This window comes from Panthera onca, chromosome B4 (assembly GCF_046562875.1).
Source record: "Panthera onca isolate mPanOnc1 chromosome B4, mPanOnc1 haplotype 2, whole genome shotgun sequence".
Lineage (NCBI taxonomy): Eukaryota > Metazoa > Chordata > Mammalia > Carnivora > Felidae > Panthera > Panthera onca.
Window position 1 is genome coordinate 133801410 of NC_138345.1, and position 23218 is coordinate 133824627.

The following is a 23218-nucleotide window of genomic DNA, read 5'->3' on the forward strand; positions in this document are numbered from 1 at the left end:
CAGTGATTAACTTGATGTCTGGCATATAACTTGTATACAGGTACATAACATGGGCATTTATCAACTCCAGTAGATAGTAGGAAATGTCTGAATGTAGTTCAATTTTGTTTTTATTATTTGATGAATTTTGGAGTCACCTGCATGGTATTTATTGGTTTGTGTTACTGTAGTGCCTGCAAGTCTTATTAAAGGAGTTTTTCCCCCTATATTAAATATTCCCAAATAGTTATATTCTTTATATGAGGTACCACTTTTTATTTTTCCTATTTATTTGCCAGTGATTGCCGCTCTCAGGTATCTTTTTGTATTCCTGTGCTCTGTAAGTTTCTGCTTTTAATATACTGAAAATTTAGAAACAACCTGTAGAGTGAGATTTTTTTTTTTTTTTTTTTTTAAAGAAAGAAAGGCTAATCCCCTGAGGTGCTTTTTGTTCTAGTTGCCCAGAGCTGTTATAGCTAGCTTCCTGGTCTCCTGGTCCTCTGCATTTTGAGTTTAGTTATCTGTATCCTTGTGATGCAGGTAGGTGGTGAGTAGTTGGACACCTGGATCACATTAGGTATAGAGAAGGGGAACAAGATCAAGTAACGGACTACAGTGTAGCAGAAATTAAGTGCAGTATATTCCCTTCCTGTTATATTTGGTGGGGGAGTACTGGAGGTTGGGGAGAGTGAAAGGGTAAGGATAGGGAGATTGGTTGTATTGTATCTAACACTGGCAGAACTCTGATGAAGATGGCAAAACCAAAAAAGACTGAGAGCCTTTGTTGGTCAGGGTGTCGAGAAGTGTCAGGAATGATTGCTGCCAGCTGACCAGTGGTCAGTGCAGTCTCTCTATTTGAGGCCATAGTCCACTTTGGAGTTCCTAGCTAAGGCATCGTGATTGAGAAAGTAAGCAATGTCAGGAACTGGTTGAAACTCAGTTGGTGTGAGCAGGTAAGGCAGTGTCTGTGTGAACAAACATGAAGGACCACATTCTCCTCTGATCTATTTGAGTAGAGACATACTTATTAAGAGACCTCAAAACAGCCTGCAGATCCCAGTATTTTATTTATTTATGTAAATAATGGACTCCTAAAAGCTTAATTTATTGTCTGTTGGTCTTTTATGGTCTATCTTGCAGATTCTGTGTTAGAATGGCTTTCGTTTTATGTCTATCATGAATTTCCACGCTAATAGGAAACACAGTTAAGTGAACTGTAACTCTCCCAGATACAGGCTCGTGTATTATTGGAACTATAGTAGTATGAATGTTAGTACTGGAAAAGCATCTGTAGCCCCCATACCTGCAGCCACACATGAAACTACCAAAAGAAACCTGAACTTGGGTTTAAACCTGTTTCTGTATTTGATCCTCCCTACAGTCTTATTGGCCAGATTCACTTAAGAAATTCCAGTTATTGAAGACTCAAGCAGTAAGTTTTTTACTCTGGATGCTTCCCATTCAGGCTGCTCCAAACCTTGCCACTTCTTTCAGGCTCAGTTCCTGAGTTACTGAACTCCATCCTAGTCTCTGATCTCATCTGGAAACTGTAAATGTTCTCGAATTTTTCTTTATTTTGCCTCTTCACTATAGGCAAACCTTGGAACTGATAAAGATGTCATATTCGTATAAATTTGCCAGAGAATAGGTACTGCATATGGCTGAAAGAACAGTTTTATTTACAGGGGCTTATGTGTTTATTTTATGACTTTTATATTTCTGTTTCCCTGAGTCAAGGGGCTCCTTTTGTTGATCAGATTTAGGACAATGGGGTTACAAAGAGAAATGAACTAAGTTCTTTCCCCTACTGTGCAGAGTCTTGGGGGATAGGAGAGGCAGGCATTTTATTTTATCATCTGTGTTGTATTATAAAGAAAGGCACAAACATTTATGTCAGGGTAGAAAAAGAGTTCTTTAGCTCTCTAGGACTATAGACAGATGTTTCATAGAGATGGTAGCTTTTGAAATGTATCTTTATGTAAGGCAACAAAAAGAAAAATTGGACTGCCTCTTTGTGAACTTAGTATTTTATTTCTTTTACAGGTTATCGTTCAGGAGTCAAACAGGAAGGGAGGGTGTGCCACTGTCTAGTTATAGGGAAAAGGAAAATCTTTAAAGCAAATGCTAGAGATTCAAGAAGCAAGCTGCTCCTCAGATTTGCAAGTTAGTTGGTACAGGATACAGTAGGACACCATGGATAGATAGGCCTCATGGAGATCATGAAGGCTCTGGGTAGAAAATAGAATAGACAGAAGGCGAGGAAACCTGTTGGACACAGTCTACACAAGCCGTGATTGAGGGGCTTGAATTAAGACAGTGACAGTGGACTGGGAGCAGTTGTAGGGTGTGTGTGTGTGTGTGTGTGTGTGTGTGTGTGTGTGTGTGTTTAGAGATAGAATTTGAAGGCTCCCCTGGTAGAATTGGATCTAGCTGAGAGGGATGAAAATCTAGTATGACTCCTTTTAATTGGGCAGTAGCGGTAGTTTCCCTAGTTTTCTGAGAGCTTTGCTATATGTTTTAGTAGGTGGTGTTTGACTTACAGTGGTTTCTTATATGGAAGGATTGTAAGTTTTATCATTGCTATCTGTAAAACATTTGGCTTCTGAATAATTAATACTCTGTTCTTTAATAACTGTCCAGCACTCCAGGTTGACTTTCATAAATACAGACAAAAACCTCCTTTCTTAAGTATATAGGGGTTAACAAAGAAATTTAAATTACTTCAAGATCCAAGCAGGTAATTTAATGAATAAAGCAGCTAGGTTTTTTAAATTTATTTTTTTATTCTTTTTGAGGGAGAGCATGCGAGCTGGGGAGAGCAGCAGAGGGTGAGGGTGAGAGAGAGTCTTAAGCAGGCTCCACGCTCAGCATGGAGTCCAGTGCAGGGCTTGATCCCACTATCCTGGGATCGTGACCTACGCCAAAATTAAGAGTCAGACACATAACCCACTGAGCCACCCAGGCGCCTCAAAGCTGCTAGGTTTAAGACAGCAAGGAATGATATGGACTCTGAAGTTTACATGTTGTCTAAAGGATTCAGATTCAGAAAGTTTCAAAATCACTCTGCCGCTGTGTTCCTAAATGAAAATTATCCCCTGAACTATCAGTTTGCTACCTTTTATGTAAACAAAATGCTGGAACAAGCATTCAGATGCTTTTCACGTATCAAACTCTCTAACAAATTTAGGGATTAGGTCATTTATTGAGTTGAATTTATTAAGTCATATATTGTACATTAAATAAAAATATATTTAACGCATTAAAAGTGAAGATGAATGGCAAACCTTAGCAGATGCAGATTAATGAAAATGCTTATAAAAATTTCTAAAACACATTTATATCAAGTATTTACAGAAAATAGCTGTAAATTTACTCTACCTGAGCTGAGGCTCCTCAATTTTGAAAGTGAGTATTTTCATGAACATACTTCTAGTCTTATTTATAATTGTAGAGGAGTTCCTTTAAAATTGTTTTTTTAAATTAGGAAGTGGAAAAGGAAAGAGGGGCACCTCGGTGGCTCAGTCAGTTAAGCATCTGACTGAGGCTCAGGTCATGATCTCATAGTTCGTGGGTTCGAGCCCTGCGTTGCGCTCTGGGCTGACAGCTCAGAGCCTGGAACCTGCTTCTGATTCTGTGTCTCCCTCTCTCTCTCTCAAAAATAAATAAACGTTTTTTAAAAAAAAAAAAAAAAAAAAAAAAAGGAAAGAGAATAGTAATGTTCTGTTAATGTAAGGAATAAGATTTAATTTCTCATCTTTTTTTTTTTTAATTCTTAGATGGGAATGATGAACAACCCTAATCCTTACGGTTCACCATACACTCAGAATTCTGGACAGCAGATTGGAGCCAGTGGCCTTGGTCTCCAGATTCAGACAAAGTCTGTACTACCAAATAGCTTACCTCCATTTGCAATGGACAAAAAGGCAGTTCCTGGTGGAGGAATGCCCAACATGGTGGGTAGTAATCTGTCTACAAATTTGTCTTCAAACTGGCGTTTTGACAAAAGAACTGTTAAACTGTAATGCTTTCTGCTGTACACACTAGGATGTGAGGATGGACCCTGTGATCAAGGAGGCTTGATACCTTCCATTTCCCATGGGTTTTTATTTCTTGTAGTATTGTTCAGTAAGGGTGTTGGGCCAAATGGGAGCAAGTGGGGCTGCTACAGTGAAAATTTTGTAGCCTGCCACATGACACATCTTCTTCTTGTGAGTATTTCTATAGAATATGAAAGTAGAACCTCTCTTGGAAAGTACTCTCAAGCAAAGGATTCCAACTCTCAGTGACCATATCTACACATTTGTATCTGATATCAGCACACAAAAGTAATTTCCCTCTCAAAATTAAACACTGTTTTAAACAGTGATTTTGTGGGGGGCGCCTGGGTTGGTCAGTCGGTTCATCTGACTTCAGCTCAGGCCATGATCTCAAGGTTCCTGAGTTCGAGCCCCCGGGGGCGCCTGGGTGGCTCAGTGGGTTAAGCGTCTGACTTCAGCTCAGGTCATGATCTCGAGCTTCCTGAGTTCGAGCCCCGCGTTGGGCTCTGTGCTAACAGCTCAGAGCCTGGAGCCTGGCTTCAGATTCTGTGTCTCCCTCTCTCACTGCCCCTCCCCCACTCATGCTCTGCCTGTCTCTGTCTCTCAAAAATAAGAAATGTTTAAAAAAACAAAACAAAACAGTGATTTTTGTTTTGACTAAATCTCCAAAGCTTCTAACATTGCTATTTTTCTAAAAGTAAAACTATTTCTACTTGTAAATTTGTTAAGTAGTTCCTGTTTACCTTTGGGAAAAATTGTCCTATAGAAATTCCATTTCTCTTTCAGATTTTTTGTTTTTTTTTTTTTTGCCTATATTTCAGATACTTTAAGTACTGCAGATCTTTTAAAAAAGAATAAAACATGGCATCTGTGACCCCAGAAATGTTTACTTTATCAGGGAAGAGAAAGCGCTTTCTTCCATAATTACAGAAACTAACTTTTCACCCACTTAAAAGGCCCCTGCTCAGTCTCCCAGGAGGTTTTTGTTACTGTGCTTCAGAACCTGACTTGGACTTGCTCTTCACTACGGATTCCTTGCCTTTCCCTCTCCCGCCTGAGCTTATGGTGTCCTCTTTGGTTTGCTCTCTGTATATTACATATACTTTGATTATATTACTTGGTGATGTAACTTTGTTATTGAACTTCTTGATGGTGGGACTGATGTTTATCTACCTTGGAATCCCCTGTGGCACGTGGTGGATGTCCTTAAAGGTTTTAATTGAAAATGTCCAGGTCTGTATTTACTAAAAAGCACCCTATGACACCTAATGTTACATGTACCTTTGTTGTTTTCTCTCTTAGGGTCAACAGCAGGCCCCACAGGTCCAGCAGCCAGGCCTCGTGACTCCGGTAGCCCAAGGGATGGGTTCTGGAGCGCACACGGCTGATCCAGAGAAGCGCAAGCTCATCCAGCAGCAGCTCGTGCTCCTGTTGCACGCCCACAAGTGCCAGCGCCGCGAGCAGGCTAATGGGGAAGTAAGGCAGTGCAACCTTCCCCACTGTCGCACGATGAAGAACGTCCTGAACCACATGACACACTGCCAGTCAGGCAAGTCCTGCCAAGGTGAGTGGGCTCAGAGGGTTTCTGTGCTTAGCAATGAATATTTATAGTCCGAGAGAAGAAAAAAAGTGTGTTCTACTCTGTTTTGAGACTTCTTTACCGATAATGTCCATGTTAGGAGGTGATAAAATTCAGTATCATTTTGTGATTATGTAGGGCTATGGTAGAAAATTTTAAGGATTTTCCTCTCGTGATGACCCTTACTGACTTTGATTTGCCCCCGCATAGCATAGTTTAAATACTATTGAGGATTTGCTATCATATAGGCAAACGCTAAAACAATGTTACCCAACTTAATACAATTTATGTGTGTATGGTGTCATTAGAAATCTGTTTTTATAGAGTAAAGTACATTGCATGTCTTGGTGAAAAATATGAGCTTTGGAGGCAGATTGCTTAAGTTTGAATCCCATTTTGAGTACTCTGACTTAATGCAAATTAGTTAACCAGGTCTTGCCTGTTTTCTTAACTATAAAATGTGAGTGCCAATAGCTACCCTACAAGGATGTTAGGAAGATGAAATGAGTGAACATTTGTAGCACTTGTTAAGTGATCAACAGGTTAGTGGATACTGATACAAAAAGTATAAGCTACATTTGCGAACAATTATTTTTTTTCTTTTTAGTGGCACACTGTGCATCTTCTCGACAAATCATTTCACACTGGAAGAATTGTACGAGGCATGATTGTCCTGTGTGTCTCCCCCTTAAAAATGCTGGAGATAAGAGAAATCAACAGTGTAAGTGATTAAGTCTTTTAAAGCTTTTATTTATTTATTATTTTATTTATTCTCGGTGCAGTTTGGTGGGATTTAGACTAAGTGCTTCTCGATTATTTGAAGTTCTGTGACTGCCCTGTGCTGTCATACTAGGTTGTTTCCACTCCCATTAACTTCATATTAATGAGGTTAGGATTGAACTGCTTATTACCTAAAGTAAGATCCAGAAACTTTTTAAATCATTACTCTGTATAAAAAGGGTGAATTAATGCTCCATTTTTACATTCATGAAAACTTAAAAGATCATTGCTTTGACATTGGGCAAGTTACTCTTTTATACCTGTGGTCTAAATATTTAGATACTTTGAAGTTATTTAAAGAGAAAGGGAAAAAGTTTGAAATTATTTTTAGAAGTCTAGGATGATGAGCTTTTCTGAGACAAAGACAAAAGTAGAAAGATGTAAGTGGAGCTACCATACCTCTCTAGAAACAAAATATTAAGCATTTGTGGTGAATGACAGATTTGGAAACTTGCAACATGTGAAGAAGTAATTAAATGCCATAAATTAATTAAGAAATCATAAATAGCCCAGTAGAAAATTGGGATAAGGGAATAGTTCAATAGAGAGAGGACATTCTCACCACTTGAGCAGAAATGCTACCTGGTATTGGCATTTGTATGGTTCTGAGTCATTCATACATAGTTGGTGGGAACACTGATACAGCCTGTAGGTAGGCTTTTGGGTACTCTGGATCAAAAGCCTTTCATGCCAGTGAGAGTGATCCCCTTTGACCATTCAGTTCTGCATCTAGACATTTATTTCAGGGAAATAACAGGAAACAAGATGCGTGTTGTTTCATAATGAGATGTTTCATATGAGATGTTTCATTATCACGTAACAATTTTGTGTCTTCTAAATTCATTCAGATAGGTTAGTCTATTTTTCTCACATCTTTAACGTTGTAATCCCATCTCTTTTGTCTTCTCTAGCAATTCTGACTGGAGCACCAGTTGGACTTGGAAATACTAGCTCTCTAGGGGTGGGTCAGCAGTCTACCCCCAGCCTAAGCACTGTCAGTCAGATTGATCCCAGCTCTATAGAAAGGGCCTATGCAGCTCTTGGGCTGCCCTATCAAGTAAATCAGATGCCGACGCAACCCCAGGTGCAAGCAAAGAGCCAGCAGACTCAGCAGTCTGGCCAGTCTCCCCAAGGCATGCGGCCCATGAGCAACATGAGTAAGTTTGTGTCTTCCCTTGTGACGGATGTGATGTTGGTTATGTGTATACATGCCATGTAATATGCAGAATTATCTTCTTGGTTTATTTTGGTCTGTGTGTGTATGTGTGTGTCTCCCCATCTCTTAATTTTTTTGTTACATGATTAATTTCTTGGAGTAATTTTTTAAAGATTGTAGTGTAAAGGTCTCATCATAATCTATATACCAGAGGCAGCTGCTTGTCCTTGTTGATGATTTCTTCCATAACTTTCTAGAAAACAGTCTGGTACTGAGTAATGCATCATACTTTTTCCTATGAAGTCCATTGTCATCCTCTGGATAATATTTGCAATAGCCTTTAGTTTCTGCCCATTATTGTTTGATTCTAAATGAGAAAGCAAAATTGAGCGTGCTACTCTTACAGAAATGTAATCTTGTTGATTTTTGTTGGTTTTAACTTGAATGTATTACAATTTCTTGACAAGCAGTGCTAACTTGTTAAATAATCATTGAGTGAGGAGATTATTAAAAAACTAGACCAGAAACTGGGATGAAGAGCTAATCCTACCCCTTCAGGCTAGTTTTCAAATTCTTATGTATTCAAGTACATGAAAAGGGGTCAAAAATAGAGATCTGAGGACTTCCTTCCCCTGCCCCTTCACCTTTTTTTACTTAAGATTGCTTATTTTCTTCTCTCTTTCCATGTTACCCAAAAAGTTACCCAGACTCTTCCTTGAGTTTTAGGATCTTGACCCAGTGCAGTTTTCTACCCCTGGGTTTTCTACTGCCTGGCCTGGATTTTCATTTTTGTAACTGGTTATTTCCTGTTAATTTTTCAAACTTCTGTTTTAATTCCTAATTTTGTTCTTTTTGTCTCCTTTGTATCATCTGTGTATGTACATTTGTATATAGCCACAAAATTGTTTAAAAGTTAGTTTCTTGAGATATCTTTTTCCTTTTTTAGTGGCTTTATTTTAGGATTAAAAATTAATCTAAAGTTTCCATTTATTTCTTGTTAATTCAATCAGTGGTGCCTTTTTAGTGATAATCATTGTGAACCAAAACTTCTAGATACCTCATTTATTTCTTTTGTTGTATTCAATCCCATATTAAAAACTAATATGAATACACTCTCTTTCTGGCATGTTATATATAGCCTCATGCTTTCTATTCATCAGGCCCAACCCAGATAGGCAAAGACTTACATATGAAGTGTTTTTTCTTTCATATGAAAGCCCTTTTATTTGTGTTATTTTTATTTATTTTTTATTTATTTTTGAGAGAGCAAGCGAGCGAGTGCCCATCAGTAGGGTAGAGGCAGAGAGACAGAGGGATATAGGAAACTAGAGAATCCCAAGCCGCCTCTGCACTGTCAGCACAGAGCCCGGTATGGGGCACGAACTCACAGACCGTGAGATCATGACTTGAGCTGAAATCAAGAGTTGGATGCTTAACCTACCAAGCCACCCAGGCGCCCCATGTATGAAAGCCCTTTTAAAAATAATCTTGTGGGGTGCCTGAGTGGCTCAGTCGGTTAAGCATCCGACTTCAGCTCAGGTCATAATCTCACAGTTTGTGGGTTCTACCCCGCATCAGGCTCTGTGCTGACAGCTCAGAGCCTGGAGCCTGCTTCGGATTCTGTGTCTCCCCCCCCCCCCCCCCCGCCCCTCCCTTGCTCTCTCTCTCTCTCTCTCTCTTTCTCAAAAATAAACATTAAATTTTTTTTTTTTAATTATCTTGTGTGTTTATGTTGAAGGGTGTGCGCTCTGTTTTCATATTTTTGAGTTCCCTAAAACTCAGAGAGTAAAAGAACTGAATATCAAAATGGAATCACCATGATTAGGACGTGTAATTTTCTCCGCAGTCTTTAAGAGAGTTTTAAAAAAGTATTTTATTGCATATTATGAATGTGGGACTGCTTTTTCACTTCACACCAAAATCGTATGAAATTAGTTTTAACCAAACTTTATACTTGTGAGTGATGTTTGCACTAAAGGTTATTACTATAAATTGTTTTATTGGGTATTTAAAGTGATCCTTTAAGGCTTCTGTTATTATTAGAGTTTTATAATGGATTTTACCTAGGAATATAAAAATTTTGATGATGATCAGAAATGTAACTCAAGTTGCATCTTGGTCTTAGCCTAGTGCCATATTATCAAAGAAATACATGGTTCAATACTCAAATTAGCGTTAACTGTATTTTCTTAATTTTTGATGTGTCGTGATTTTAAAATACTAAAACAAGCTTTTTTCACTTCTGTTTTCTTCCACTAATGGTGTTTATTTTAGGATATTTTAGGTTCCAACCTGATGTGGTAGACTATATCCACAAACAGGACTATGTTGTGTCCCCTAACAGTGTAAGATTTTTATCACATTTGTAAACAAAAGCAATTTACTTGAGTATATTTCCATGTACTCAGCAACGTAAAATGTTTATCTTTTATGTTTTGCAAAGATTGGACTCCCAAGTGGTTAGTGCTGTGTGTGTTGTGTGTGTGTGCGTGTATATGTGTGCGTATATATATATATACACACACACACACGTATATATACATATATATATATACACACACATACACACATATATATATACACACATACTTTTTTTTTAATTCATTTATTTATTTTCAAAAGAGAGCAACAAGCAAGAGAGGGGCAGAGAGAGAGAGAGAGAGGGAGACACAGAATCTGAAGCAAGTTCCATGCTCCATGCCATTAGCATGGAGCCCCGCATCAGGCTCCATCCCATGAACCATGAGATTATGACCTAAGCTGAAGTCAGACGCTTCACACAGCCACCCAGGCACCCCTATTTATTTATTTTTGAGAGAGACAGAGCATGAGTGGGGGAGGGGCAGAGAGAGAGAATCCCAAACAGGCTCCATGCTGCCAGTGTAGAGCCCATTGCAGGGCTTGAACCCACGAAACTGTGAGTGAGGTCATGACCTGAGCCGAAACCAAGAGTTGGATGCTTAACTGACTGAGCCACCCAGGTGCCCTCACCCATATTATTTTAATGCTAAAGTATTGTTGGGGATCCTACCAAGAGGGCAGATTGGATATATAATTAGAAATTGAGGGGAAAACTTCGTCAGGAAATTTGGAACATAATAACACTTTTTGTGGCGTGCCTGGGTGGCTCAGTTGGTTGAAATCCAACTCTTGATTTTGGTTCATTGTGCATACCTTTTACCTAGATTTATTTATTTTCAACATTTTTGCCACATTTGCTTTATTTCTTCGTGTACTCGAGATATCCTGACACTCGAGATATCCTGCACTCTAGTACTCGAGATATCCTGCTAGTTTAGCATGTATTTCCTAAGAATAAGGACATTCTTCTCCATAACCACAGTGTGCTGTTACTGTGCCTACACAGTTTAATATTTGTTAATAATGTCATCTAATGTACAGTCTATATTTTAATTTCTCCAATTGTCCCCCACAGTCATTCAGGGCTTTTCCATTCAGTTTGTTACGTGCTTTTTGTCTCTTAATCTAGAAGTCATCTTCCTTCTCTTTGTTCAGCAGACACTGACTTTCGATGAACACTGTAGATTGTCCTATAATTTGAATTAGTCTGATTGTTTCCTTATAATTAAATCCACACTTGATCTTAGCCAAAAGGCTGAGAAGCGATCCTTATAATTAAATCCAGATTAAACACTCTTGGAATGAATATGCCGTGTATGGTTGTGTGTATGTGATCAGGCTTTAATAATTTCAGCATAAAAATGTCTTAGGATTTTTTATTTGCCTTTAGCTGGCCTATTCTCTTGTTTTATTACTGACCTTCACATTATTGGTTAGTTATCTTTCTTTTTTTTTTTTTTTTTTTTTTTTTTTTTTTAATATATGAAATTTACTGTCAAACTGGTTTCCATTGGTTAGTTATCTTTCAACTATGTTATGGAAATTCTGGCCCTATTACTGTCAAGAACTCCTGGGTTTTGTTATATACTCTCTTCTGAAGGTCTCATATCTCACCTGTTTGGTAGATATGAGTGCTAGTTGTTTTCCCAGGTTGTTGGATGTTTAGAAAAAGCAGTATTTATGTTTATGGGTCTGTATCATACCATCTTTACCTGAGGTGTGGAGTACTGAATAGGATGAAGTACCCTAAGCAAACATTTATACTAATGCTTATAAGCATACCAAGACCCATTCATAGTAAAGACTTGGTAGTATGGATACAACACCCATTGTGGCAGACCTAGCTGTAATGCTGGAACGTTCTCAGTTATAGATTGGAGGTACTTTGATTGATGCGGATATTTGAATAAATGAGAAATAGCATTCATTCAGATATGCCATGTGCCGGGGGCGGGGGTGCACATAGGAAAGGGGCATGGCCTCTACTTCGAGACCTCTCTAGTTTGGATGGGCATTAAGTAGACAGAACTACAGGATCTGTTAACAGATATCAGGTTATAGAGATTCTGTAGCAAGAAGAGAGAATCCTTTCTGGAGCCCTAAATTAGAATTTTTTACTATAAGACTTCCTTGACTGTATTTGACCATGTTCTTAATCTTCTAGTACCTACTGAATTCACCTACTCTATAAAGGTCTTATTAGTATGAGATTCCTCCCAGGGCTTAGAAAACAAAAAACACGTGTTTTTTCCCCTAAGTTTGTTTGTTTATTTTAAGAGTAGCAGGGGAGGGCAGGGAGAAAATCCCAAGCAGTCTCTGTGCCTTTAGCACAGACCCCCGGGCTCGCGGGATTTGAACTCACGAACCATGAGATCATGACCTGAGCCAAAATCAAGAGTCGGACACTTAACTGACTTGAGCCATCCAGGCACCCCCAAAAATGTATTCTTGATGAGTTTTAGGTGTTAATGATTCCTTTTTTTTTTTTCTTTCTGACTTCTTCTCCGGCAGTGCCAATAATTTCTGACTTCCGTCATTTTTGTATTCTCAAGGGAATGCTCCCTCTTAGGATCTTAAATACAGGCCGGTGTAAGGGTATTCCTTTTCAGGTTATGGTTGAGCCATTTCTTAGAGTCAGTGAAATATTAGATGAACCTGGAGACTTCAGAGAGAATGTTTTGCTGTTTTCATGTGCCATCAGAAGGCAACGAGATAAGCAAATTGGTGTACATTATAATCGTTTTTCTTTTACCTCTTCATATGGTTGCCATCAGTAAAGCGAATCAATGTTATAGGTATATAGTTTCGCTAAAAAGGAGTGTTTACACATGGAGTATTTACATTGACAAATACAGAATTAGAAACAATACAATTCTGTTTTAAAAGACCATTTCCAGTAACTACATTTCAGAGCCAGGCTGATGCTGTCAGAAGCAAATTTGTGCCTTACTATTTAGGAAACATGGTGAAGGAAAGCAACAGCATTTTTCTCCATTAAATGTTGTTTATAGATCTAGCCAACTGTTGGCATTTTAGTGGGAAGTTTCTTTTGTTTCCTTGTTTTTAACTAATATACCTTGAGAGGTATATTAATAGAATTGTGTATTTTAGAAGAGTTTTTTAACCGCATGAAAATCTAGGTTAGTGTCAATATTGCTGTTTTTTGTTTTTAAAGAAATAGACTATTCATTAAAATTGCTAATTGAAGAGGTAATGTATGCACATAGAACTATTCAGGGCAGTTTGAAGGAGTATTCAAAATGTTTTACCAAAACACAGTCTTTGATTCCAGTCTCCAGGGATCATCGCACTTAGGTTCCCTATGTCCTCGCGTAAGTTGTGCTTAAGAAAGGACATGTGCGGGGCACCTGGGTGGCTCAGTCGGTTAAGCGTCCGACTTCGGCTCAGGTCATGATCTCGCGGTCTGTGAGTTCGAGCCCCGCGTCGGGTTCTGTGCTGACCACTCAGAGCCTGGAGCCTGTTTCGGATTCTGTGTCTCCCCCTCTCTCTGACCCTCCCCCGTTCATGCTGTGTCTCTCTCTGTCTCAAAAATAAATAAATGTTTAAAAAAAAAAAAAAAGAAAGAAAGAAAGGACATGTGCGTATATAGTTATTTAAACGGTTGCAGTTTTAGGTTTTGCTCATCCAGTTTCTAAATCTTGTCCTTATGGCTTCTGGGTTTTGGGTCTTTGAAAGGATACAAATTTCTTGTGATAAGTTCTTCTAGTACTTTTATAGCTTTTCTTTCTTTTTGGTATTGGTATTTAAAATATTCAATCTCGTTTTTTGTTTTGTCCTAGGTGCTAGTCCTATGGGAGTAAATGGAGGTGTAGGGGTTCAAACATCGAATCTTCTTTCTGACTCAATGTTGCATTCAGCCATAAATTCTCAAAAGTAAGTTTTTTTTTCTTGATATTTGCCCTGTGTCATGTTTCATACTCCTGTTCAAATTCCTTTTCTGTTTTTGTTTGTTTGTTTTTTTCCCCCCGATTTGAAGCCATCCTTGATGGATAAAGACAAGTAGTATATTGGAGGCCATACTTTTGGCTTTCTACAATCTTATGTGAAATTATATCAATTATCTGGGGTGATCAGTACCTTCCCCGAATATAGTAGGAAGTTGCAAGTGTGCAATTGCTTAAAAAATGAGTTTGCTCTATCCCAGTGGTAAGAATTAATCCATTACCAGTGATTCCCTGAGATATGCTGTGTCAAAATAAGTTTAGTCTTAAAACATAACATGTAAGTCTTCTAAACCCAAGACTTCCTCCTCCCCTCCACATGATGAAGTGTTGTGGGTTAACTCTGCCTCATACAAATACAAACACACACACAATTTCCCCTAGATTTCTTGATGTAAAGAAATTTGTCATAGTATGTTGGACCCATTGTAGTAATCACTGTCAGCTCTGCTTTAAATGAGATCTTTTTTCTCCTGCCTTCTTCACTAAAACTATTTCACAATATCTTTTTAAAGCCCAATGATGAGTGAAAATGCCAGTGTGGCCTCCCTAGGTCCTATGCCAACAGCAGCTCAACCATCTAATACTGGAATTCGGAAACAGTGGCATGAAGATATTACTCAGGATCTTCGAAATCATCTTGTTCACAAACTGTAAGATTATAGGCATGTCTTATTCATAGAGAGTTACCATGTCAACATGGTACCGATCTGCCAGGCACTTAACCACAAGAGGAGTATTATTGATTTTTCTGTAGTCTGGCTATTGCTGCTAATGCTTCTGCTCCTGTGACTGTCTTGCTGCTTGTTCTGCTTCTGAGCCTTTCCACCATCGTTTGTAGGAGTATTACGGCTTTAACAGCGTGTGAACTATTTTACCTAGTGGCAGTTTTCAATATATTATATAAAAATTGCTCATTTTAGTGTCACTGCCTTTGCAAAAGTCAAATTTTAAAAGGAAAACCAGGTCTCTCTCAGCTCTTTAGAATATAGTGGTGGCAACACTCTTTTCCTTTATCCCTATTAAAGCTTTTATGATGTTGACAAGTTTAACCTGGTAGAGTGGCTCCTCTATGGTCTTCTGGCCCTCCGGATGTGCATGTCAGTAGTTGGTGAGATACCTCTGCATTGTTTGTTATGGAGTTGATGGATGCCAGCCATTCAGCCACCCTCTTCTTTAAGGAGGTCTTAACAGGTGAAGGAGGGGAAAGCGAGAACAGTAAAATGTAATGTGCCCAATATTACAAAAAAAAACAGAGCTTGAACCTTGCTCATTGCTATGGAACTTGCACTTTGAGTGACATCCAGCATTTTTCTCCTCGGGGAAAGCAGTCTTTTTTCATTTTTTCTCCACTTAATAGAAGGGTCTCTTTCAGTCCATCCATATTTTTTATTGGCTTAGAGCTGTGTGGTCTATTTTTTATCTAAACTAATTTTTATATTACATTAGCGTATCAGTTACATTTGACTTTCGTTTAGGAATGCAAAATCAATGGTACCAGAAGTGGAATTTGACAAGAAAACCCTAAGGTTTTAATAAAATGAATTAAAAAGGAATAAGCAAAGCAAACTTCTTTTGCGATACTCCAGTTGTTTAGCACCTGTTCTCTCATAGCAGACGATGGATTATTTGGGATCGATCATCTGACTTGACATTATATGCTTGCGAAATTTTTACCAACTCAAAATATTCTTCTAAACTTCCATTTATTTCTTCCCCACCTGGTTTTCTTCAAGTCCTACACAAGTGAACACGAAATCTCCAAATAATAAAATTAGAGGCTGGAAAAGTGTTGGTCAAATCTTCAGGAACCCTAGTGCCAAACATTTTGTAGGGAACTGTTAGAAAGTAAAAGACACTGAATTTGGCAGAATCGTTATGCATTTCTGCCCCTTCCATTTGAAGTTTTTGGTCTTGAGAGATTTTGTAGTGATTATTAGGTTTTATTAAGCTGAATAAATTGAGAGTAGAAGGATCTGAAGGCCGCTCTACTTAAAACAATGAGAAAGGTCAGGTTTCCTCACTTCCTTTATGCAAATAGCAGAGTATAATTTTTTTGCTCCTATGTTAGCGTGACAGGAACCAGAGGGGGTTATTATGGTGTCATTTTTTAATGTTCTGATTGGGGAGACCCTTTGTTTACCACAGAGACCATTTCATTTGGTCTGTATCATTTAATATTTGAGCACATCCACCATTTTTTGTTTTACATAATGTGTACATTGCACAGAAATGAGAAAGTACTAACCAGGAAAAAGTTTATAAGGTACTGGACGTTTCCATGATGAGAATGAAAAGTTGACATGATATAATAGTGGTAGAATTTTCTGTTCCCAGAGTTCAAGCCATATTTCCTACTCCGGATCCTGCTGCTTTAAAAGACAGACGGATGGAAAACTTGGTTGCGTATGCCCGGAAAGTGGAAGGAGACATGTACGAATCTGCAAATAATCGGGTGAGTATCTATTTTTCTACATAAAGTCAGAAATAGACCTATCCTAGTTGTTTGTTTCTTTTCGTAACATGTACAAACAATACCGTACTTTAGAGGATACCCTTCAGCTGTCCTTAGTCTCACTGCACAGTCAAGATAACAAAGCAATTTTCTTCAGGCGTATGTCATCAAGAATCTTACGTTTTTCCTCTTAATAATCCAGTGTACTCGTGTGGCACTTTATCTGGGTTGTCCTTCTGTCAACTTCAAAAGTGGTTGAACTGTTACCAGCTCTGTGCTATTTTCACTAGAATAATGGTGAATCAGCTGCTTGGTATGTTCATCTCAAGTAGTATTCCATTTTCTCTATATCAGTTGAACATTCTTCTCTAAGTTGGCACTTTTCCAAAATGTAGCATATTCTTTGCATGTGCCGTAAATTGCCAGCATATATTTCATTAACCTACTTTAAGAGGTCATGCTTTACTATGTAGCTTCATAACAAAGCTGCTTTTCACATGATGATTCCAAACATGAACTCACATCTGGGATGATCTAAGAAAGTAGATTTTTATGGTGGTTATATCAGAGGAGAGGCGAGGGTGGGGAGGATGGGTGAAATAGATGTTGCGGACTAAGGTATGCACTTGTGATGAACACCAGGTGACATATGAAGTTTTGGATCACTACATTGTACACTTGAAACTAATATAACATTGTATATTAACTAACTGGAATTAAAATAAAAACTTTTAAAAGGGGAATAGATTTTTTCCCTCTTTGGGTTTCTCCTTGTATCTGTAAATGAAGCTAATATCCGTTCTTTGTTCATTTTTTCTGTTACCTAATAGTAATTCCTCTTTTTTCCTTATCTGTGTTTTGTTTTCAAAATTCAAAAAGGCCGAATACTACCACCTGCTAGCTGAGAAAATCTATAAGATCCAGAAAGAACTAGAAGAAAAACGAAGGACTAGACTACAGAAACAAAACATGCTACCAAGTGCTGCAGGCATGGTACCAGTTTCTATGAATCCAGGGCCTAATATGGGGCAGCCACAACCAGGAATGACTTCCAGTAAGTGCTTTTCATTATAGCTGTTTTGGGGAAGAAAATGGTAATAAAATGTTTTCTAGCCAAAGTCACTAATTTGCATTAGCTTGTATAACTTTTCTAGAGTTTTTGAATGATCCTTTTTTGCTTTTGCAAAGAAAATAATTCAACCCTTCATAAGAGCAGTAATTAAACAGTATGTTTAAGATTTCTGGTCATAGTGCTTAACGTGTTTTGATCGTCTGGCATCATTTTTAGAAGCCCAAGATACTCTTCTCTCTGAGTGAACACCTAGAAAATGGTAGCCTACAGGCTTATATGGACTTATATTTGGTAGGCAGCCAGTGCTGAACAGGTTCAGAGGCCTGACCAGCTTTCATACATCCTAAACAAATGATCAACACTGTGTTCCTTAACATTGTCACGCTTTCTTCTTGATACAATGTTTGAAGGCTAAGAACTGTTTTTCAAAAGCATTTAATTTTTGTTAATATTTGAGAGACAGAGCATCAACAGGGCAGGGGCAGAGGGAAAGGGAGACACAGAGTCCACAGCAGGCTCCAAGCTCTGAGCTGTAAGCACAGAGCCTGATGCAGGGCTCAAACTCATGACCCGCAAGATCATGACCTGAGCTGAAGTCAGATGCTTAACCGACTGAGCCACCCGGGTGCCGCCCCTAGAAGCATTTAAAAATTCATCTTGAGGGACGCCTGGGTGGCTCAGTTGGTTGAGTGTCCGACTTCAGCTCGGGTCATGATCTCGCAGTTTGTGGGTTCGAGCCCCTTGTCAGGCTCTGTGCTGACAGCTCAGAGCCTGGAGCCTGCTTTAGATTCTGTGTCTCCCTCTCTCTCTCTCTCACTGCCCCTCCCCTGCTCATGCTCTGTCTCTCAAAAATGAATAAACATTAAAAAATAAATAAATAAATAAATAATAAAAATTCATCTTGACAGTTTTAGTATTCTGGTATAGCAGCCTTCTCAACCTAGTGAATTAACCAGATAGCCAAGATGATTATGCATTGCCTTATTCACTGACTGATGACAAGGTTTCAAGCAGTGACATAAGGAGTTAGGTACACAGTGATGAGGAAGAACACAGGCTATATTAAATGATGTGAGAAAGGCTATGATAGCAGAAATTCTGTGTATCTTGAGTCAGGGAAAGCCGATTACCTGTAGATAGTGCCAGCTGAGTGAATAGGTACCAACTCATATGCCAGGATTTTTGGTGGGCTCAAAATTCATCTCCCTCAGGCCTCAAAGTAGTAAAATGGAGAACTGCTGGTTGCCACTTGCCTTTAGCAGCTCCGTTTGTTAACTGCAGTGTTCTCATTGGGCCACGGTGGGAGAAGAATTGAGAAGAGGAACAGCATTTTTGGCAGAGAAAGAGTGTACAAGGAGGCCCACTGACAAAGGAAAAGCAGCTGTGTTTTGAGTAGGTAGGAGAGCAGATGTTCAAAAACAAGAAAGTCAAGACTGGATTCAGTGCTGATGGTCTAAACCAGGACAGCACCTAAGGTATAGAGACAGGTGGGCAAACCTGAGACACTTGGGTGCAGTAGCGCTTTCTGGAGTTCGTTTTCTGGTAGTTTTTGTCTGGAGAAATTGGAGCCAAGTTGAACGTCTACAGATACTAAATTGTAGTCTCGTGGGGGTGGAAGCAGTGTGGTAGGGGTGAAGGCAGGAACCAGTGCTAATGGCACTGAATAGCCCTAAGGATATGTTGACCTTTAGCTTATACTAAATCTGGCCTTGTGTAGAATGAGATCCCCACCCTATCCCATATGCAAATTGTAGAAGAATGAGAAGTTTGAAATTTTAAGCTAAAAATTGAAAGTAGTACACAGAATGTATAGAAGAAAATATAAAATAAAACAAGAAACATCTTTAGATACTGCCTAGAAGTTTTGAGGGAAAAAAAATGACAACAGAAGATACCATTAGTGTAATTAATAGACAAACCAAGGAAAGTATTTTCAGTGTTAAAGGTATAATTTCCTTAGTATATGACTTGGGGGGAAAGATGAAAAATGGGAAAAGGAAAGAACAAGTAAAATCATTATGACCTTTTGGCATCTCTAAAGGTTAGAGTGGGTGTTAATGACTGTATGGTAACATGGTTCTGGAATATGCTGTTGGTAAGAATTTAAATGTTTTTTTTTTCATTACCTTAAATCCAGTTGTTACATTTTTAGAAATACAAAGTAATGTACAGTTGCGTAGAAATATTCACAGTAACGTAATTTATACTATTGAAACATCCGACAGGATGTTTAGAAACATCCTAAAAGTGCCTCCAGTATTGCACTGCTAAAGTAACCATACACTATACACTAGAATATTTTGAGGCTTCTCCAGAGCATCCCCTTTTTACCCAGGCAGTTGAAAGATTGAACAGATTTAACCAACCATCTGGAACCCTCCACTTAAAGGTGAAGGGCAAGGTGTGGCTGCCAGAGAAACCCCTCTAAAGTAATACCACCTACCCTCTTGAGCACATAGCACACACACACCCTGAGGGGATCCCTCCCTATACAGAGATAAAGGAATTCCTCCTGTGGTCCAGGTAGATAATTACAACTGCAAGGGAGAGTTATTACAGAAAAAAATGTTCAAAAGAAAAAATTACTACACACAGACATAAAAAGACAGCAGGGGATGGAAAAGGAAATGGGAGAGTTGACTGAGTTTAAAACCAGATTAGCAATAACAAAACACAGAAGATAAGAAAAAACGGCTTAAAAAGATACTAAATATGAGGTGCCTGGCTAGCTCAGTTGGTGCAGCATGTGACTGTTGATCTCAGGGTCATGAGTTTAAGTCCCCACATTGGGTCTTAGATCTTAAATTAAGAAGAAAAAAATCAGGGGCACCTGGGTGGCTCAGTCAGTTAAGTGTCTGAGTTCAGCTCAAGTGATGATCTCACAGTTCATGAGATCAAGCCCCATATCGGGCTCCACGCAGACAGTTCAGAGCCTGAAGCCTGCTTCAGATTCTGTGTCTCCCTCTCTCTTTCTGCCCTCACCTCTTCGTACTCTGTCTGCCTCTCAGAAATAAACATTTTTTTTTTAAGTCAGTAGAGAGATGATAGATATATAGAAAAAAATTTGAGAGATTCAGAAACCCAATGTTAGGTACTATTATCCCCATTTTACCAGTAAGAAACTAAGGCATAGAAAGGTTGCCTAACTTGCTATGGTCACACAGTTAGTGAATGGCAGAATCAGGAGTCAAACCTCCCCCCCCCCGCCCCCCCGGCATTTTGTCTTCCCAGTCTGCTGTAAATCGTTAAGATATGTTAAATAAAGAAAATTGTAATTAAAAAGTAATAGAAGAAAGTTTTCTTGAAAGAAAAGACAATTGCCCAACCAAACCTAGCTCATCACTGTCTTAAAGTAGATGATGAAACATCCAGAAAATAAAATCAAACTATAAAGAAAAGGAATGATTAATTTGATTAGGTTAAAAAGCCCAAAATGCACCATAAGGAAGAAACTAGTTTAATAAGGTAAACATATTTGCACCCCCATGTTCATTGCAGCATTATTTACAATAGCCAAGATATATCCATCAATCAAGAAAATGTGTGCTCAGGCACACACACACACACACACACACACACACACACACACACCCAGAGTACTATTCAGTCATAAAAAAGAAGGAAGTCTTGCCATTTGTGACATGGATGGAATTTTTTTTTTTTTTAACTTTTTTTTTAACGTTTATTTATTTTTGAGACAGAGAGAGACAGAGCATGAACGGGGAAGGGTCAGAGAGAGGGAGACACAAAATCTGAAACAGGCTCCAGGCTCTGAGCTGTCGGCACAGAGCCCGACGCGGGGCTTGAACTCACGGACCGCGAGATCATGACCTGAGCCGAAGTCGGCCGCTTAACCGACTGAGCTACCCAGGCGCCCCAACATGGATGGAATTTGAGAGCATTATGCTAAGTGAAATCAGTCAAGAAGACATAGCATATGATTTCCCTAGAATTTGGAATCTTAAAAAAAATGAGCTTCTAGATAACAGTTTGGTGGTTGCCAGAGGCAGGTGGAGGGAGGGATGGCAGCGGTATGGGGTGGCTGAAATATGTAAAAGAGATCAAAAGGTTCAAACTTGCAGTTATAAATAACTCCTGAGGATGTGTAATATACAACTTGGTGACTGTAGTTAATAATACCGTAGGGGCACCTGGGTGGCTCAGTCGGTTAAGCGTCAGGTCATGATGTTGTGGTTCATGGGCTCAAACCCCACATCGGGCTCTGCTGACAGCTCAGAGCCTGGTGCCTGCTTTGGATTTTGTGTGTCTCTCTCGCTTGCTCCTCCCGCACTTGTGCTCAGTCTCTCAAAAGTAAACATTAAAAAAAATTTTTTAATGTTTTTAATAAAAAAATAATACTGTATTGGGCATTTGAAACTTGATAAAAGTATATCTTAAAAGTTCTCATCACAAGAAAAAAAAACTTGACAAAGACGTACTGTGGTCATCTTTTGTAACATATAAATATCAAATCATGTACGCTTGAAACTAATGGAATGTAATACCAATTATATCACAGTTTTCATACTCATTTAATGTGATATACTGAGTATGATTTATTTCTATCTCATTTATATATTTGCATGAGAAAATGATTACGGGTAAGAGGAAGGAATATAGAAGACTTGAACTTTCCAATTTTTATATTTCTGTAAAGTTTGTTTTGTTTGTAAAGGGCATGCATTATATAATCAAAGGGTGGCTATGGTAGGTATTTGTATTGGCCTGGAAAGATGTTTATAATAAGTGAATATAAGCAATATACATTATATGTAATGTGAAAATGATGAACCTAATTATTAGTGAGGTTGAATAAGTAGCTGACTTCTCAATTTTTTTTTTTTTTTTTTTTTTTTGCAAACATAAAAACTTTGAGAGTTGACAAGTATGTATATTATCTGTGTGGTTGGATGGGAGGAGGGGTTGTTTTTTGTTTTTTGAGAGAGCACATGCACCAGCGGGGTGTGTGTGTGTGTGGAGAGAGAGAGAGAGAAAATCCCAGGCAGGCCCCACACTCATCCCAGAGCCCAGTGTGTGACTTGATCTCATGAACCATGAGATCATGACCTGAGCCAAAATCAAGAGTTAGATGCTTAACTGAGACAACCAGGTGCCCCAATGCTAATTTGTTAATATTGGTTGCTTGGTGGGGGGTAGGGGGTGGTGATAGGCTTACTTGGATATATTTAGTGTTGTGTGTTATAAGGAATTTGTTCAATCTAGGTGTGTATTTTGCCTTGGGGCATTTATCTAGATGTGAATGATAAACATTTTAATTAATGGTTTTATGTGTATATGTATATATACATATTTCTTATCTAAATAAAAATTGTCATCAAAATGTTCTTCAAATGTTCATATGTTCCTTATGATAAAATTTTTTAAGAGTTTTTTTATTTTTAACATCTATTTATTATTGAGAAACAGACATAGAGCATGAGCAGGGGAGGGATAGAGAGAGGGGGAGACACAGAATCCGAAGCAGGCTCCAGGCTCTGAGCTGTCAGCACAGAGCCCGACACAGGGCTCGAACTCATGAACTGTGAGATCATGACTTGAGCTGAAGTCAGTCGCCCAACTGACCGAGCCACCCAGGTGCCCCCCTTATGATAAAATTTAAGAGCTGCCTCCTGGGCCCACAGTAGGTTTCATTGCACATTTATACCATGCAGTCAGTAAAAACCATCATGTGCATTATAGTTGTAAATGAAAGTGAGCCAGCTGTAGGCAGTAGAATTAGGTTTTTGTTTTTTCATCTGAATATTTTCATGTATTTGAAAAGATTTTGCATAGGGGTGCCTGGGTGGTTCAGTTAAGTGTCCTACTCTGGATTTCAG

General features: G+C 38.7%; 1 protein-coding gene and 1 long non-coding RNA gene across 2 annotated transcripts in view; both read left to right on the plus strand.

Moving 5' to 3' along the window:
* LOC132693683 (uncharacterized) overlaps positions 1-23218 on the plus strand; it is a 189912-nt gene that overhangs the window by 96457 nt on the left and 70237 nt on the right. The gene's annotated exons all lie outside the window — the stretch shown is intronic.
* EP300 (EP300 lysine acetyltransferase) overlaps positions 1-23218 on the plus strand; it is an 83736-nt gene that overhangs the window by 26673 nt on the left and 33845 nt on the right. Inside the window, exons 3-10 of the mRNA XM_078449406.2 lie at positions 3756-3932; positions 5319-5580; positions 6203-6316; positions 7287-7532; positions 13693-13786; positions 14370-14507; positions 16192-16309; positions 17189-17363. Of these exons, the coding sequence (XP_078305532.1) occupies positions 3756-3932; positions 5319-5580; positions 6203-6316; positions 7287-7532; positions 13693-13786; positions 14370-14507; positions 16192-16309; positions 17189-17363 (1324 nt within the window). The remainder of the gene's footprint in view (positions 1-3755; positions 3933-5318; positions 5581-6202; positions 6317-7286; positions 7533-13692; positions 13787-14369; positions 14508-16191; positions 16310-17188; positions 17364-23218) is intronic.